The sequence below is a fragment of the Muscardinus avellanarius genome (assembly GCF_963383645.1).
Source record: "Muscardinus avellanarius genome assembly, chromosome: 3".
Taxonomy (NCBI): Eukaryota; Metazoa; Chordata; class Mammalia; order Rodentia; family Gliridae; genus Muscardinus; species Muscardinus avellanarius.
In genome coordinates, this window is record NC_137788.1 from 6,815,475 (window position 1) to 6,834,068 (window position 18,594).

The 18,594-nt window shown below is 53.0% G+C and overlaps 1 protein-coding gene across 1 annotated transcript; it reads left to right on the forward strand.

Annotated features, from left to right (window-relative positions):
• Positions 1–737: 737 nt before the first annotated feature.
• CA6 (carbonic anhydrase 6) lies at positions 738–17,405 on the forward strand (the record flags this gene model as incomplete). Its single annotated transcript, XM_080691270.1, has 13 exons — positions 738–810; positions 3,515–3,697; positions 4,986–5,134; positions 6,357–6,449; positions 7,632–7,701; positions 9,884–10,041; positions 10,126–10,249; positions 10,825–10,877; positions 10,998–11,094; positions 14,200–14,270; positions 15,909–16,017; positions 16,384–16,476; positions 17,239–17,405. The coding sequence occupies 13 exons, from the start codon at positions 738–740 to the stop codon at positions 17,403–17,405; spliced, it is 1,440 nt and encodes a 479-aa protein (XP_080547396.1).
• Positions 17,406–18,594: the final 1,189 nt, after the last annotated feature.

An 18,594-nucleotide genomic window follows, 5' to 3' on the forward strand; every position in this document is an offset into this window, starting at 1 on the left:
ATGGGTGGGCTGGCTTCCCGCACCCCCCGGCAGGAGCCCGGCACAGCCGCCTTTGCCCTCTCTGAAGGGCGGGGGAGAGGCTGGCACACCTGCCGACATTTCTCCCTCCCTAGCCAAGTGGATGCACGAGGATTAGGCCAGCCACAGGCGTGCGAGCCCGGGTGGCCCGAAGGCGTCAGAGAGCCCAGTCCGGAGGTCGGGCCCGGGGTCGACCGCTGACCCCAGGGATGACCGCACATTCCCCATCTCTGGCCCAAGTCGGGGTGCCAGGTCATCTCCCCAGGTGTCTGGCCGTAACTCTGCAGAGGTGGCCCTTGTCCACGCACAGAGGCAGGAAATACCACTGGGTTCCTGGCAGGGGTTCCGGCCCCGGGCGTCCTCAGCCAGGAGAAAGGGCAGAGGAAATTGTTCTCGCTCAGAAAAGCCCCGGCTTCCTGCTGCCCCACGCCTTGGCCCTGAGCATCCGGGGCGAGCGAGCCCTTGGCCACAATGGCGGCACTGTGCGGCCCTGGAGTGAGTTTCCTAAGACAACCAAACACCGGCTAATTGGGCACGGCCAGTGCTCGGGAGGAGGGCAGACACGTGTCAGAAGGGCCGTTGTGGGGAGGTGTTATTGTTTTAGTGGGTGCAGCAGAGGGCGGACCAGCAGCTGTATGTGCAAATTGTTATTTACAGTTTCTGGGCTTTAAAAAGAAGAGCTGCCCAGGGATCCGTCCCGCTTGCGGTTCTGTAGCACCATGAGGGCTCTGGCGACGCTGGTGTCTCTGTTCCTCCTGGGTGTCCAGGCCCAGCACGAATGGTCCTACTCAGGTAAGCTGGTGCCTGCAGGCCGCCCGGGTTCCCCTCCAGCGGAGGCGGGAGTGCCCGCTTGCTGAGGATGGTGGGCGCCTGGCAGTTCTGATGGGGTTGGCTCCCGTGGCCTCCGCGTCTCTTTCCCGTAACAAATCGAATTTACACTTCTGCAAAAGAAAAAGGGGGCCACCTCCCTCCCCTGGTGCCTGGTCCCCGCACAGGCTCTGGGCACCCTCCGTCTCTTTCTCTCTTGCAGTACTGGGGATGGAACCCAGGAGGCTTCTACCTCTGGGTTCTACTCCCAGCCCTGTTTTATTTTTTATTTTGAAACAGGGTCTCACTAAGTTGCTGATGGCCTCACTGCGTTGCTGGCTTGGTGTCCAATGTGCGATTCTCCTGTCTCGGCCTCCCAAGTACTGGGATTACAAGTGTGCGACCCCGCGGCCGGCTAGGCTCTGGGCTTTAAAACCTTCTTCTCTCTTGCTGCCTCTGGCTGTAAAACCATTTGCTTTGCTGGTGTGTGTTAGTGGAAAACGAGGTTCTCAGCTAGAACCCCGGAGCCCCTCTGAAGATGTTGCAGAGCTGCCCAGAGTCTGCTTCTTGGCAAGATCTGAGGCACAGGTGGAGCCAACCCAAATTTCTTTTTTCTTTTTCCTTTGGCTACCTGAATCCAGGCAGGGCACTCTGCCTCCGACCTATACCCCAGCCCTCTTTATATTTTATTTTGAAATAGGTCTCCCTAAGTTGCTGAGGCTGGCCGTGAACTTGAGATGCTCCTGTCTCAGCCTCCCAAACACTGGGATGATGGGTGTGTGCCGCCACCGTGCCTGGCTGCCAAACCAGATTTCTTTTTTTTTTTTTTGCAGGTTTCAAGATGGAACCCAGGGGCATTTGACCTCTGAGCTACACCCCCTGCCCTATTTTTTTTTTTTTTTATTCTTTATTTTGAAACCAGGTCTCACTGAGTTGCAGAGGGCCTCACTAAGTAGCTGAGGCTGTCCGCGAACTGCGATCCTCCGGTCTCAGCCTCCCGAGTGCTGGGATTACAAGCGTGCGCCACCATGCCCAGCTACAAACCAGATTTCTAAAATGTAAAAAGTAAACTCCCGCCATTTAGCTGGGTGTGACGGCACACGCTGATGATCCCAATATTTGGGTGGCTGAGACAAGGAGATCCCAGGTTCAAGGTCAGTGGCACAACTTAGGCCTGCTGTGTGTGTGTGTGTGTGTGTGTGTGTGTGTGTGTGTGTGTGTTGCTGAGGATTGAACCCAGGGATTGCAGGTTCAGCAAATCCTGAGATTCTCATCACCCTAGAGAGACCCTATTTCTTTTTTTTTTTTTGGGGGGGGAGTCTGGGGATGGAACCCAGGGGCGTTCGACCTCTGAGCTACACCCCCTGACCTATTTTTTATTCTTTATTTTGAAACCGGGTCTCACTGAGTCGCAGAGGGCCTCACTAAGTAGCTGAGGCTGTCCGCGAACCGCGATCCTCCGGTCTCAGCCTCCCGAGTGCTGGGATCACACGCGTGCGCCCCCACGCCCGGCCTTACGTGGATCCTTCCAGGTCCCCCCGGAACCTGATGCCCCTTCGTTGCCCCGTATCTGTAGCGCTGCTGCCCAGGTGGTCTTTACCTTTCTGGGAGCCCATAAAAGGGGCTGGAATGAGGATGTGTGGGTTGGGGTGTCCCATAGCATTTGGAGAAAGGGCTTCTCTCAGGTCAGGGGATTGGAAGGAAAATGGTGTCATTCAGAGGTAATGATGGAGGCCGGGCGTGGTGGCGCACACTCGTATTCTTTATTTTGAAACAAGGTCTCACTGAGTTGCAGAGGGCCTCAGTAGCTGAGGCTGTCCGCGAACCGCGATCCTCCGGTCTCAGCCTCCCAAATGCTGGGATGACAAACGTGCGCCACCACGCCCGGCAGACTTTTTTTATATTTTATTCTGAAATAGGATCTCTGTAAGTAGCTGAGGATCTGGGCCGGTGGCTGCAACAGTTGGAAGTTAGCTCTGCACCGGTAACTTGTGTGTGTGTGTGTGTGTGTGTGTGTGGTGTGCATGTTGCTAGGAGTGGAACTCAGGGACATTCTATCTCTAAGCTACATCCCCAGTCCTTTATTTTATTTTGAAATCGGGTCTCATCAGGTTGCTGAGAGTCTAGCTAAATTCCTGAGGCTGGCTTTGAACCCGTGCTTCCCTGTGTCAGCCTCCCACTGGGATTACAAGCATGCACCATCATACCCAGCTGACTTTCATTGTTTGTTTGTTAGTTTATTTGTTTTTTGTGGTACAGAGGATAGAACCCCGGGTCCTTCTACACTCCTAGACCTATTTTATATTTTATTTGGAAACAGGGTCTCACCAGGTTGTTGAGAGCCTCACTAAGTAGCTGAGGCTGGCTTCGAGCCTGAGCGATCTCCCTGACTCAGCCTCCCAGTACTGGGATTACAAGCGTGCGCCATCATGCCCGGCTGACTTTTATTGTTTATCAAGCACCAAATTTGGCTTCTGGAGCCAGTGGTTGCAACAGGTAAAATCTAGCAGCTCCCAAGCCCCCCAAACCAGGTCCACGGAGTTGATTTAGACCACCCGCAGGCCTCCGTCCAGAGGAAGGGGTCCCTGTGGGCCTCCCCCGGCATGCCCGGCTCCTGGCAGCCGAGGCGCCTCCGAGGGGCCTGGGCAGCGCAGCCCCGGCTCCTGTGACCCTCCCTGTCCTGTTGCAGAGGGCGGCGTGGAGGAGGAGCAGTGGCCCGAAGTGTACCCCGCGTGTGGGGGGAAGAAGCAGTCGCCCATCAACTTGCAGACGAGTAAGGTCCGCTTCAACCCGAGCTTGAGGCCGCTGAACCTCACGGGCTACCACGGGAACAGCGTGACCGAGTACTTCATGATCAACAACGGCCACACAGGTGAGGGCCGGGCGGCGGCGTGCAGAGGAGGCGGGCGCGGCCCCGCGGGACAGCACATCCCGCTCGCCTTGTGCAAGACCCTGGAGGCCGCGTTCCCGCTCCCACTCAGTACCTTCTGTGTTGAGTCTGATGACTCAGAACGCCAGACAGGCGGCCCGGGACCTCTCCGAGGTTTACAAAGAAGGCTCCTGCCGGGTGTGGTGCTGTGCGCTTGGAATCCCAGTACCTGGGAGGCGGAGACGGCAGGGTCACAAGTTCGAGGAGAGCCTTGGGAATTTAGCGAGACTCTCAACAACTTAGTGAGACCCTGTTTCAAAAACTAAAAGACTAAAAAATAAGGCTAGGGGTGTAACTCGGAGGTAAACTGCCCCTGGGATCCATCCCCAGTACCTAAAAAAAATTATATATATATACATATATATAAGATAAATAAAATAAGGCTGGGGGGTGTAGCTTAGAGGTAGAATGCCCCTGGGTTCAATCCCTAGTACCAACCACCATAAAAACAAAACAACTCCCCCAAACAGAGCTCCTACTTTCTGTTCCTTGGTAAGAAGGGGGTGAAGGGAGAGCTATGAGTGCTGGGTCTTGGAGTCCCCCGTCTGGAGCACCTTCCAGGCGACCCTTTGTTCTTACGGAACACCCTTTGACTTCCCAGTGGGCGCATGTCCTCGGAGCCTCTAAATATCCCTGGGCGGGGGTGGGGGGCATTTTTTTTTTTTTTTTTTTTGCGGGTCTGGGGATGGAACTCAGGGGAATTCTACCTCTGAGCTACACCCCAGCCCTATCTTTTATTCTTTATTTTGAAGCGGGGTCTCAGAGTCACAAAGGGCCTCACTGAGTAACAGAGGCTGTTCGAGAACCGCGATCCTTGTCTCAGCCTTCTGAATGCTGGGGTTTACTTACTTTTGAAACCAAATCTTGCCAAATTGCCGGGGCTGACCTCAGACTCACAATCCTTTGGCTCAGCCTCCCAAGTACTGGGAGTGCAGGCGTGTGCCACCACACTGGCTTGGTCATGGTTTTCCAGGGTTTTCCCTTCTCCAGGGCCACCACGCGGACGCTGGCCCTGGCCCCGCCGGGTCCTGCCCCGACCTGCCGGTTCTGGGCTGGAAGGTGTCTGCATGCCAGTGTCTTCTCCCCAAAGCCTGCCTCCGGCATCCCCGGCCGTCTCTGCCGCTGGCGGGTCCTGGGTGGGGCAGGTGGCAGGGACCAGGGTAGCTACCTAACCTCAAGGCCGAGCCGTCCCCTCACAGTGGCTCTGCCCCCGCCCTGCGGTCTCTTCCAGTGCAGATCAGCCTGCCCCCCACCATGCGCTTGACGGCCCCCGACGGCACAGAGTACATCGCCCTGCAGATGCACTACCACTGGGGTGATGCCTTCTCCGAGGTCAGCGGCTCTGAGCACACCATCAACGGCATCAGAAAAGTGATCGAGGTGTGTGCTTGTCCAGCGCGTTCATCCTCCAAGCTCCAGGGTTCTTTTTATTAAAGTAGAAAAAGGAAGGAAGGAAGGAAGGAAGGAAGGCAGGCAGGCAGGCCGGGCCTTGTGGTGCATTGTAAGGCCAGTACTTAGGAGGCTGAGACAGGAGGATATTGGGATAGTGGCCAGCCTCAGCTACTTAGTGAGGTCCTCTGCAACTTAGTGAGATGACCCTGATTTCAAATAAAAAATAAAATAGGGCTCAGAGGTAGAATGCGCCAGGGTTTGATTCCCCAGTACCACAAAACAAACACAGATAAATAAAATAGCAAAAAATACCAGGTGTGGTAGTGCATGCCTATAATTTCAGTACTTGGGAGGCTGAGACAGGAGGAACGCACCCTCCAGGCCAGCCTCAGCAACTCAGTGAGGCCCTGTCTCTTCTTTTGGTGCTGGGGTTAGAACCTCGAGACATTCTACCTTTGAGCTACACCCACCGACCTGTTTTACTTCTTTCTTTTTTTGCGGATCTGGGGATGGAACCCAGAGGCATTCTACCTCCAAGCTATACCCCCTGCCCTATTTTTTATTCTTTCTTTCTTTTTTATGGTGGTACTGGGGTTCCTGGAAGCCCTTCTACCTCCGGGCGATACTCCTAGACCTATTTATATATATATATATTTATTTGGAAACAGGGTCTCTTAAGCCAGCGAGGCTGGCTTCGAACCTGCGCGATCCTCCTGTCTCCGCCTCCCAAGCGCGGGGATTACAAGCATGTGCCACCACGCCCGGCATATCTTTATTTTGAAACAGGGTCTCACTGAGTTGCAGAGGCCTCACTAAGTAGCTGAGGCTGTCTATGAACCACAGTCCTCCAGTCTCAGCCTCCCAAATGCTGGGATTACAAGCATGGGCCACCATACCCAGTTTACTTCTTATTTTGAAACAGGGTCTCAGTAAGTTGTGGAGGGGCTAAGTAGCTGAGGCTGGCCACAAACCTGCAATCCTCCTGGATCAGCCTCCCAAGTGCTGGGATTTCAGGCATGTACCACCCTGCCTGGAAAAGTTTCTGGACTTAATAGTTGGGTTCCAGATGGAGGGAGACAGAGGTCAGCGTTGTTTCTGTGGGACAGTCTGAGGCCTCGGGTAGAACCCTTTTCTCTTCTTCTTCGGCTGGAAGCCTTCAGGATTTGAAGTCTGTGTGTGCTGCCCTTGACTTGCCTGTCTCGCTCCACAGATCCACGTGGTTCACTATAACTCCATATACGAGAGCTACGACGAAGCCAAAGACGCGTCCGATGGCCTGGCGGTCTTGGCGGCCCTCGTCGAGGTAGGCAGAAGTCCCGTGTGCGTGTGTCTGTACCGGAGGTTGTAGGCTGAGGCCCAAACAGGTGTGAGGTAGGGATCAGGACTCTCGCTCATCCTCTCCCCTCCTCCTTTCTGCCTGTCGGTTCCTGGAAGGGCCGGCGCAGGGCAAGGCCTGCCATTCCTACTCACTCTATGTGATCACGCTTGGGGACCTTGGAAAACCGGGACAAGAGGAATGAAAAGACCCGGGATCGCCAGAGGGCTGAGTGGGGAAGCTGTCAGCCAGGTCACACAAAGGCGACACCTCTGCCCAAGTCCAGAGGGCGGGGCAGTGGGCTAGCTGGGCAGAAATGGTCAGAAAGTCAATTCTCAAAAAATAGGTGTTAAACTGGATAAAACTGTAAAACAAAACAAAACAAAACAAAAAGAACAATTTTTGTAGCACTACAAAAAAACCAAAACACCCAATTGTTTCAGTGTTCTGAAAATGGATCAGAACCAAAGAACAAATGATGTCATCGTGAAAAATGGCTAGAGAGAGTGTGTGTGTCTGTGTGTGTGTGTGTCTGTGTGTGTCTGTGTGTGTGTCTGTGTGTGTGTCTGTGTGCGCGCGTCACACGCGTGTGCTGGGGATTGAACCCAGAGCCATTCTGCCTCCTAGCTATACCCCAGACCCTTTTATATTTTAAATTTTGAAGCAGGGTCTCACTCAGTTGCAGAGGACCTCGCTAAGTTGCCAAGGCTGGCTTTGAACCTGCAGATCTCCTATTTCCGCTTTCCAAGTCCTGGGACTCCAGGCATGCGCCACAGTGGCCGGCATGTTTCAGAATAAAAAATAAATAGGAGCCGGACGTGGTGGCGCACACTTGTCATCCCAGCATTTGGGAGGCGGAGACAGAAGGATCACAGGTTCGTGGCCAGCCTCAGCTACTTACTGAGGCCCTCTGCAACTCACTGAGACTCTGTTTCAAAATAAAGAATGAAAAATAGGGCTGGGGGTGTAGCTTAGAGGTAGAATGCCCCTGGGTTCCATCCCCAGTACTGAAAAAAAAAAAAAATAGGGCTGAGGGGTGTAGCTGAGAAGTAGAAGGCCCCTGGGTTCAGGGCTTAATACCAAAGTAAAATAAAGAAACCAAACAGCCAGATGGGGGCGCCAGTGCGACGGGCAGGACCCGCAGCGCCCACCCCTCTAATTCTCTTCCAGATTGACGAATACGGTGAAAACACTTACTACAGCGACTTCATTGCTCAGCTGGCCAACGTCAGGTTTCCAGGTAAGCAGCTGCCAGTGCCTCAGGAGGGAGAGGCCGGGCAGGGGAAGGACGCGGTGTCCCCCGTGGGGGAGTAGCCATGAGCCCTGCCGAGCTCTTGTCCCAGGAATTTCTTTTTCTTTTTTTCTTATCTTTTGGTACTAGGGATTGAGCTCAGGGGCAGTCTAGCTCTGAGCTACATCCCCAGTTCTGTTTTGTTGTTTATTTTTATTTTCTGTAGTACTGGGGATTGAACCCAGAGGCATTCTACCTTTGACCTGCACCCCCAGCCTGATTTGATTTCTTATTTGGAAACAGGGTCTTGCTAGGTTGACGAGAATCTCGCTACTTGCTGAGGCCTGTTCTTTATTTTAAAGTAGGGCCTTGCTGGGCGTGGTGGCGCACGCTTGTAATCCCCACACTTGGGAGGTGGAGGCAGGAGGATGGCACAGGTTTGAAGCCAGCCTCGCTGGTTTAAGAGACCCTGTTTCCAAATAAAATATGAAATAGGTCTCAGAGTGTAGCCCGGAGGTAGAAGGGTTCCATCCCCAGTACCACCAAAAAACAAAACAAAACAAAAAACAAAAAAACACCCCACAAAAAACAGGGTCTTGCTAAGTTGCTTGAGGGCTTAAGTTGCTGAGGCTGTCCTTGAACCCGCGATCCTCCTGTCTCAGCCTTCCAAGTACTGGGATCACGGGTGTGTATCAACATGCCCAGCTTATTTTTTCTTTTGAAGCAGGGTCTTATTAAGTTACCAAGGACCTCACTACGTTGCAGAGATTCTCCTTTGACCCGCAATCCTCCTGTCTCAGCCTCCTGGGATGCCAGGCGTGTGCCAACATGCCCGGCTGGCCCCCGTGGTTCAGCAGGGAAGGCACTGAACTTCCACTGAGAGCGATACACTGGCTTTGGCGACTCAGCTCTGGCCCGGGTGGTGGTGATGGTCCTGGCCCCCGGAGAGGCTGTCCAGCTCTGAGCTGCGCCTCCGCAGTGAAACCCCTCATCGCGCTGCTGCGGCTGGCCTTCCGTCCCCTCTGCCTGCGGAAGGAAGAGCTCTCACCAGAACCTCGTTCAGACATAGCTATATATCCATCACCTTCCCAGCCTGTTCCCGAATAAACTTTCTTCGCCATTGAAAGGTATAAAGGTAGCCGGGCGTGGTGGTGCGCGCTTGTAATCCCAGCATTTGGGAGGCCGAGACAAGAGGATCGTGGTTCATGGACAGCCTCAGCTACTTAGTGAGACCCTGTTTCAAAATAAAGAATAAAAAACAGGGCAGGGGTGCAGCCCAGAGGTCGAATGCCCCTGGGTTCCATCCCCAGACCCGCAAAAAAAAAAAAAAAAAAAAAAAGAAAGAAAAAGAAAAAGAAAGAAACAAGGTCTCACTAAGTTGTGGAGGACCTCACTAAGTAGCTGAGGCTGTCCGTGAACCACGATCCTCTGGTCTCAGCCTCCAAATGCTGGGATGACAAGCGTGCACCACCACGCCCAGCTCTATTTATTATTATTATTTTTTGCGGTACTGGTGCTGGAACCCAGGGGCATTGTACCTCTGAGCTACACCCCCAGCTCCACTTTTTAGTCTTTTTATTTTTGAAACAGGGTCCCACTGAGTTGCGGAGGGCCTCACTAAGTAGCTGAGGCTGTCTGTGAACTGTGATCCTCCGGTCTCAGCCTCCCGAATGCTGGGATTACAAGTGTGAGCCACCATGCCAGGCTTCAAATTATTTTTTAAAAAGTTATAAGTAGCCTGGACATAGAATGCCTCTGGGTTTAATCCCCAATATTAAAAAAAAAAAAAATGGCAGGTATGGTGGCCGCAGGATCGCGATTCGCGGACAGCCTCGGCTACTTCGTGAGGCCCTCTGCAACTCAGTGAGACCCAGTTTCAAAATAAAAAACAAAACATAGGGCTGAAGGCCCCTTGCACGCGGAGTAAGTGTTCTACCAGCACGCCTCACCCCGCCCAACCGCCCCCTTTTTACAAAGAGGAGGCCTCACGCCGCCCCGCAGAGCCCACTCAGCCAGCAGGAGGATGTACCTGGGCCTGTCGCCAAAGCCTGCTCCCCCTTCCAGGAAGCAGGCCGAGGGGAGATGTTTCTCCATCATGGGCTCCTCTGTTCAGCTTCATCGGGAGACTTGGGCCGCGCCCTCGTCCCTGGGGCTGCCCGTCCTGACGGCCCTTTCCCCCCGCCTCTGTCAGACCAGAGCACGACTCTGACGGGCCTGGACGTCAGGTACATGCTGCCCGAGGACCTCGAGCACTACTACAGCTACCAGGGCTCGCTCACCACTCCTCCCTGCTCTGAGAACGTCCGGTGGTTCGTGCTGGCCGACGTGGTCAAGATGTCCCGGGCACAGGTGATGCCCGGGCCCCCGCCCCGGGGCTGGTGGGGGCGGGCGCGGGCCTCGACTCCGCTGTAATTCGCCTCGTGTTGCCCACAGGTTCAGAAGGTGGAGACTTCCTTGGTGAACCATTACAACGAGACCCTGCACAACGACTACCGCAAGACCCAGCCCCTGAACGACCGCGTGGTGGAGGCCAACTTCCTGAGTTTCCCCAACCAGCGTGAGTGAGCCGGCTCTCGGGCCCTTCTTGCCCCGGCTCGGCTGGACTTCCTCATCTCTTGGGGACAACTCTCTTCCGGCCATCTGAGGGAAGGGAGCCATTTTACAGATGCGGGCGGCTCCAGAGGACATGGCGTGCGGGGCTTGGGAAGAGTGAGGCGCTTTCCCATCCAGCTGGGATGCCAGTGAGAACAGAGGGGACAAGGCGGCCTCGTGGCCTGGGAGGGAAAAGCAAGAGGGTCTGTAACAATAGTACCGGGAGCCCAGGGCTTGGGAGGCTGAGACGGGAGGATCTCAGGTTCGAGGCCAGCCTCAGCAAGTAGTGAGACTCTCATCAACCTAGCGAGACCCAGTTTCCAAATAAAAGTAAAATAGGGCTGGGAGTATAGCTCAGAGGTAGAACGGCTCCGAGTTTAACCCAAAAGAAAAAAACAAAACCAATTTGGGCTCGAGTTCACAGTATTAAGCCCTAACTCAAATAATCGCCCTCGCACCTTCCTCTTCATCCGCTATTACGAGTCTACCCGACTTCCTCAGACATCCTTTACTGACGGTAACTCTTTCTTTATATTCCAGGCTCCGAGAACAGGTTCTTCCTACAGATGATCCATCAAGACCTGCAGTCGCTGGTCAGAAGGAACAGACCGGGCTGGCTGAGGCGCCACTGAGAGCTGCCGGGCGAGCTGGCGTCCTGCGGGCCTGGCAGGCACCGCTCCCCGAGGCCCCCGCTGGGCTTCTCACCTAAACAGGGCGCCCCGTCCACGAGGGGAGCTGAGGGCCTGGGACTGGAGTCCGGCATCCCCCCGGGAACTGAGCAGAATAGAAACCCAGAGGAAATCGAGCCTGGCCCGTCTCCAGCGAGCCGCTCACCGTGATGTACCTAAATTAGAAGTCAGCGCCAACTTCCCTTTAGCACTTAGACATAATAAAATGCTATGGAAAATTTTCACTTAAAGATTTCTCTTTTCTCTTCCTTTGCGCCACTTCGAACATCCCCTGTTGTCTGATTCCAGGGACGCGGGAAAGTAAGACAAAGTAAGAGGAGACTATGAAGACAGAAAAAGATTTTTTTTTTCTTCTGTGGCACTGGGGGTGGAACCCAGAGGCTTTTCTAGCTCCGGGCTACACTCCCAGACCTATTTTATACTTTATTTGGAAACAGGGTCTCACTGAGTTGCTGAGAGCCTCGCTAAGTAGCTGAGGCTGGCTTCGAACCTGTGCGATCCTCCTGTCTCAGCCTCCCAAGCGCGGGGATTACAAGTGTGCGCCACCACAACCGGCTAGGAGATTTTTATATATAATTTCTTAAGCTAAAAAACCAAGAAATTGATTTAAGACCTGAGCATAGTGGCGCATGCCTGTCATCCCAGTACTTGGGAGGCTGAGATAGGACGATCACGGTTCGTGGACAGTCTCAGGTACTTAGTGAGGTCCTCTGCGACTTCGTGAGAACCTGTTTCAAAATAAAGGTTAAGCCGGGCGTGGTGGCGCACGCTTGTAATCCCCGCGCTTGGGAGGCGGAGACAGGAGGATCGCGCAGGTTCGAAGCCAGCCGTGCTGGCTTTAGAGACCCTGTTTCCAAATTAAAATATAAAATGGGTCTGGGAGTATAGCCCGGAGGTAGAAGGGCTTCCAGGAATCCCAGTACCACCAAAAACAAACAAACAAAAAAGATAAAAAATAGGGATGGGGGTATAGCTCAGAGGTAAAATGCCCCCCTGGTTCAATCCCCAGCACCTCAAATAAAGTAAAATAAAAGCTGGGCTTAGTGGCACACAAGTAATCACAGTACTTGGGAGGCTGAGATAGGAGGTTTGCAGGTTTGAGGATAGCCTCAGCTATTTAGTGAGGCCTCCTACAACCTAATGAGTCCTTATTTAAAATTAAAAAATGAAATAGGGCTGGGGATGTAATCCAGAGCTAGAATACCCCTGGGTTCGCTCTCTAGCACCACCAAACAAAGTAAAAGAGTTGGGGTGTGGCTTGGACGTAGAACCTCCGTGGGTTTAATCCCTAGTACCACCAAAGGGGGGGGAAATAGGAAAAGAAAAAGAAATTGATCTAAGACTGTAGGAACCACACCAAAAAGACACTGGAGTCATCTTGAAGGGGCTCCGGGACAATGTATCTGCCCCAAAGAACAGTGTCAGAAAAAGAAGAGCTAAAATGGACCAAAGCACCGAATATTCAGAAATCTATGAGCTTGGGCCGGGGGTAGAATGCTTTGGTCGAATGCTTGCCAGCATGTGCGGGGCTCTGGGTTTAGTCCCCAGCACCACAAAACAAAAAAAGAACTCACCGGTCAGTTTTGCATGTTGCTAGGGAATCAGTTTATTAATCTATAACTTAGGTGTAGAAGGAAAGAATCAAGTATTTATCCTGCCTATCCTGTTGAAACTATTTCACAGCAGTTTCATAGTCGGCTGTACGAGTACCCTGCAGCTGCTATAACAAGTGACCACAATCTAATGAATCTGCAAAGAGCCTTTTTCGCGCAAGGGCACATTCGCAGGTTTGGGGGGTGTGTGGGTGGGCACACCCTTTGCTGGCCACCACTCGGTCATCTCCAGGTGGCGAGCTCAGGTTCTTCCTGGAGGAATTCCAGGCGTCAGTTCAGAAGACACCGTGTTGTAACCTCAAGGGAACAATGGCTCCCGTGACGGTCGTGATTGGTCCCCAGCACCGGTAGATGAAAGATTGCTGAGACTGTCATATTGCGTCAGGTCAGCGACAGCCGACCTCAAACGCTCCAGGAGACTCAGGGCACGGAGAAATGTGTTGCTCACCACAAGAAATAATCTCAAAGACAAGACTTTTGCCCCTTCCTTTTTCACAGTAGACTGAATACCTAAGACGGTATCTGGTGCATAAACTGCTCGAGAGCACATGCCGGCCAGGTGTGAGCCAGTACTCGGGAGCCTGAGGCAGGGGGATCGCGGTTCGAGGACAGCCTCAGCTACTGGGGCCCTTTGCAACTCAGTGAGACCCTTTTTCAAAACAAAGAGTAGCCGGGCGTGGTGGCGCACACTTGTAATCCCAGCATTCGGGAGGCTGAGACAGGAGGATCGCGGTTCACAGCCAGCCCTAGCTACTTAACAAGGCCCTCTGCAACTTAGTGAGACCCGGTTTCAAAATAAAGAATAAAAAAAATCAGGCTGGGGGTATAGCTCAGAGGTAGAATGCCCTTGGGTTCTATCCCCAGTACTGCAAAATAAATAAATAAATAAATAAGTAAATAAATAAATAAAACTTAAAAAAATAAAAGAAATAGGGCTGGGGGTGTAGCTCAGAGGCAGAATGCCCTTGGGTTCTATCCCCAGTACTGCAAAATAAATAAATAAATAAGTAAATAAATAAAATTAAAAAAAAATTAAAAGAAATAGGGCTAGGGGTGTAGCTCAGAGGTAGAATTCCCCTGGGTTCAATCCCTAGTACCACACACACACAAAAAGGACTTAATAAATGGATGAACATTCGGACTATATAAAGGAATCCTAAGCCAGGCGTGGTGGTGCACGCTTGTAATCCCAGCATTTGGGAGGCTGAGACCGGAGGAAACACACACACACACACACACACACACACACACACACATCCTTAAATTGGTGATTTTTCTTTTCTTTTTTCTTTTCCTTTCCTTTTCTTTTTTTTCTTTTTCTTTTTTTTTTTTTTTTGTGGTACTAGGGATGGCACCCAGAGGCATTCTACCTCTGAGCTACACCCCCAGCCTGACTTTTTATTCTTTATTTTGAAACCGGGTCTCACTGAGTTGCGGAGGGCCTCACTAAGTAGCTGAGGCTGGCCGCGAACCGCGATCCTCCGGTCTCAGCCTCCCGAGTGCCGGGATGACAAGCGTGCCCACCGCGCCGGGCTGGAGATGCAGACTTCACCATAAACGTTTCTTCTATCTTCTTTAACGCTGGCTTTTAATAAAGCCTGCTCTCCCACCAGTTTGGAAGGACGTGTGGATGGAGCCTGAGCGTCCCGCCGAAGTCCCGGAGGAGGTGGCAGCAGTTCTACCAGTAACCACCACCGGGAGGTAGTTTGGAGATGACAGACACGAACTGTGAGACATGTATAGAGAGATCTGGAAGATTCCACAGGAGGGGTTTATTTATTTATTTATTTATTTTTTATTTTTGGTGGTACTGGGGGTGGAACCCAGGGGCCTTCTACCTCCAGGCTATACTCCCAGGCCTTTTTTATATTTTATTTGGAAACAGGGTCTCACTAAGTTGCTGAGAGCCTCACTAAGTAGCTGAGGCTGGCTCTGAACCCGTGCGATCCTCCTGTCTCAGCCTCCCAAGCGCGGGAATTACAAGCGTGTGCCACCACGCCCGGCTCAACACAGGAGGGGTTTAAGTAATAGCATCTTAGCCTGGCCAGGTGGTTGATGTCTGTATTTCAGTACTTGAAGGCAGAGACAGGAGGGTCGTCGATTAGAGACCAGCCTCAGCAATTTGATGAGGCCCTCAGCAACTTAGCAAGACACTGTTTCAAAATAAAAAAGTAAAACAGGGCTGGGGATGTGGCTTGGAGGTAGAGGGCCCTGGATCCATCCCCAGTATCTCCCCAAACACAGAAGGATCTGGACCGGTGAGGCTCTGACGCGCCCCTCCGATGAACAAACACTGTGTCTGCAATATTACAGGCAATAAAATGGAAGGCAAATATCTAGCAATGCTCGGCATTTAAAGCTTCAGCTCTCATTGGTTACATTAGCTCAGTTTGCACTTTATCGAAAGGTTGAGATTAAGGACTTTCCCAGCCTCAGGTCATGTTTTGTAACGGTTGCGGAAACGGTAAGTATGGTTTTGTGTCATTACGCGCTGTTAATTTATGATCACACACAACGCGGGGAAGGACTTTGGCGGAGTAATGTTCATGTTGTAAACAAAATCACCGAGCTCAAACTTATTTTCCATGTGTTCTTCTGGAGGTTGCGTGGCGCCTGCCAGGAAGTGTGTGTGTGTGTGTGTGTGTGTGTGTGTGTGTGTGTGTGTGTGTGAGAGAGAGAGAGAGAGAGAGAGAGAGGGACTGGACATTCTGCCCCCGAGCTACACCCCAGCCCTATTTTATTCTTTATTTTGAAACGGAGTCTCACGAGGTTGATGGGAGTCTCACTACTTGCTGAGGCTGTCCTCCAACCTGCGATCCTCCTGTCTCAGCCCCCCACGCACTGGGATTACAGGCGTTCACCACTGCACTGATAAGTTGGGTCCCTCCCCCACGTGATCTCGCAAAGGAACCCTGGAAGTCAGAAGCGGAGATATCGCGAGACTCCAGGTGCCTCGAGACTCTGAACATCTCAAGACTACAGACGTCGCGAGAGAACTGGCGTGCCTATAAAACAGCGGTGCCTCTGATCCCCCACGTGACTCAGCCGGCCGGTCAGGACCGTGCGCAGCTCTCCAGACGCGGGGCCCGTCGGCCCCTTCCCCGCGGCCGCTGACTCTCCGGAGGGTACTGGGGTTGGGGCCTAATAAAGCAGCGGTCTCTGATAACCCGGTTGGTGTTTTTACCTCCCTCCTACACCCCCAACTCTATTTTCAACCTATTCATCTGGTGCCGACCCCGGGAAGAGTTTTGGGTTTTTGGGTTTTTTTTCTCTTTATTTTTTACTCTCTTTTTGAGCCCCGGACTCTCTGACCTGCCAGCAGCTCGACTGCGAGGTCCTGCACCAGCGCTCCGGTGGCAGGCGCTGCTCCCGCCGCCGCGGTGGTGTGCAGGCTCTGCTGGCCGCCAGGCTGCCAGTTGCACCCGCCCTAAGTCAGGCTTGTTGGGGTGCACGCCCCATGACCGCCGGCACCTGCTCAGCCCGCCGAGTACCTGCGCGGGCCAGGGCCTCCGCCCACTGCTTGGACCTCCCACAATCTCTGGTGCGCGGCCCGGCCTTGGCATTCGCCACAATCACCCGCACCAGGCTTGACTTGCAGGCGTAGCTCCACGCGCTGCCGCCGCTCCATTCCACCCATCCCCAAGCCAGGCTTGCAGGGCGATGTGCCCCATGGCCAGGCCTCAGCTGTGCGCCTGGAAGCCATTTTGTTTCCACACCATGGACCTGGCAAGCCATGCCACCGCTGGTGCGCCATCGTTTGATTCCGCCACGCCAGCCGCCAGTGCCGCCCACACCAGGCACAGGCGACGCGCACCCCGACTTCACCGCGCCCCCGGCAGCTTCTCAGCGCTTCTGCCACAGCCGGCGCTGGCCGGCAACGCTTCACTCCGGTAAGCTCCCTCCGCTTCCCTTGGTGAGCGGGTACCGGACTTGGGTCTTCCAGTCCACTCAACCCGCTCTGTTCCCCCTGCCTTCCTCCCTTAAGGAACCCCAAATCCAAGCGCTTGGTGACCCATTGACCCCGGTCCACTGGGACCACCCTCTGGATGACCAGGTCATCCTCCGGTTTTTGAGAAGGGATTGAAACGTCTTTCCCAATCTCTCTCCCTCCCCCCCCCCTCTCTCTCTTTTTGTGGTACGTGGTACTGGGGGTGGAACCCAGAGGCATTCTATCTCCAGGTTATACTCCCAGACCCATTTTATATTTTATTTGGAAACAGGGTCTCACTGAGTTGCTGAGAGCCTCACCCTGTAGCTGAGGCTGGCTTCGAACCCGTGCGATCCTCCTGTCTCAGCCTCCCAAGCGCGGGGATTACAGAGTGCGCCACCACACCCGGCCCCAATCTCTTAACCCCCGTTTCTGAACGATTGATCAGGAAAATGGGGACGCCCGCTTCCTGTTCTTCATTTTCACCCGCGAACCAATTTCCTCCCTTAAGGAGCCAACTCAGGAGGCTTTTCAAAAAATTAGGAAAGGCTGAAGACGGTCCTCAAACCCCTATCTGAGATTTGGTTACCATGGCATTTAAAGTTTTAATTCCAGAGAGGAACAGGCGGAGATGGAGCGCACACTCCGACTTTGCCAAGAGGCAGATCCCTGTAGCTGCCCTTCGGTTGGCGGTGGCGGCTCAGCCCTCTGGAGCGCCACCTAGGGGTGGAGGACCGCAACGACGACTGCCTCCAGGAGCCTGGCTCAAGTGCGGCAAGTGGGCCTCCAGAAGGCGGGTGGGGAGGAGCCGCCGCCTCGCTCCCCGGGGAGAGGGGTCCTGAGCCGCCAACCCGGCTGCCTCCTGGGCTGCCGCAGGGTCCCAGCCCCTGAGAAACACGGAATAGAGACTAAAAACTCAATGGCACCTCCTGGTGCCCGGCAGGAGCGATCGCAGGACCCTTTAGGGGGAGAGCTGAGATTTGAGTATGATAGGAATATCAGCTGATATTATGGAATTATTTTTAAATTTTGGCATGGGAAATAAAGGTATTATATAAAAACATTTTTTTTTGTGGGACTATGGACTATGGATGGAACCCAGGTCTACCTCTGAGCTACCCCTCCCCGGCCCTAGTTTTTATTCTTTATTTTGAAACAGGGTCTTACTAAGTTGCAGAAGGCCTTGCTAAGTTGTTGATTCTGGCCTCGAACCCACGATCCTCCTGTCTCAGCTTCCCAACATGATATTGTTTTTTTAAAGATCTATAAGAAGATATTTAGGAATGGAATCTCTTTCTTTCTTTCTTTCTTTCTTTCTTTCTTTCTTTCTTTCTTCCTTCCTTTCTTCTTTCTTCCTTTATGGCACTGGGGGTGGAACCCAGGGGCTTTCTACCTCTGGGCTATACTCCCAGACCTATTTTTTATACTTTATTTGGAAACAGGGTCTCACTAAGTTGCTGAGAGCCTCACTAAGTAGCTGAGGCTGGCTTCGAACCTGTTTGATCCTCCTGTCTCAGCCTCCCAAGTGCTGGGATTACAAGCATGTGCCACAATGCCCGGCTTTATTTATTTATTTATTTATTTATTTATTTATTTATTTATTTGGTATTGGGGATTGAATCCAGGCACACCACCACGCCTAGCTGATGGCTATAATTTAAATATTTCAGCAGGCCAGGTGTGGTGGCGAAGGCCTGTGATTCACTTCTAGGGCTGAAGGTAGGAAAGAGAAACCGGAACCCGAGTCCGGGCTCCCCGTTGGTCCCCTTCTGCCCCTGCTAACTGCAAAGTCAAGAAGACCAGAGCTGAGTGTAGTGGCACACGCCTGCAATCCTGGTACTTGGGAGGCTGAGACAGGAGGATTGCAGATTTGAGTCCAGCCTCAGCAACTTAGCGAGGCCACCTAGTAACTTGGTGTGATTCTGTTTCAAAGTAAAAAAGGGTTGGGGGTTTAGCTTGGAGGTAGACGCCCCTCGGTTCAATTCCCAGTACCCAAACAAACAAACAAACAGATCACAGGGGGCTGAACCCTTGTCCAAGTCCTGGCCAACCGCCCATGAACACAGACATGGAGGCTTTA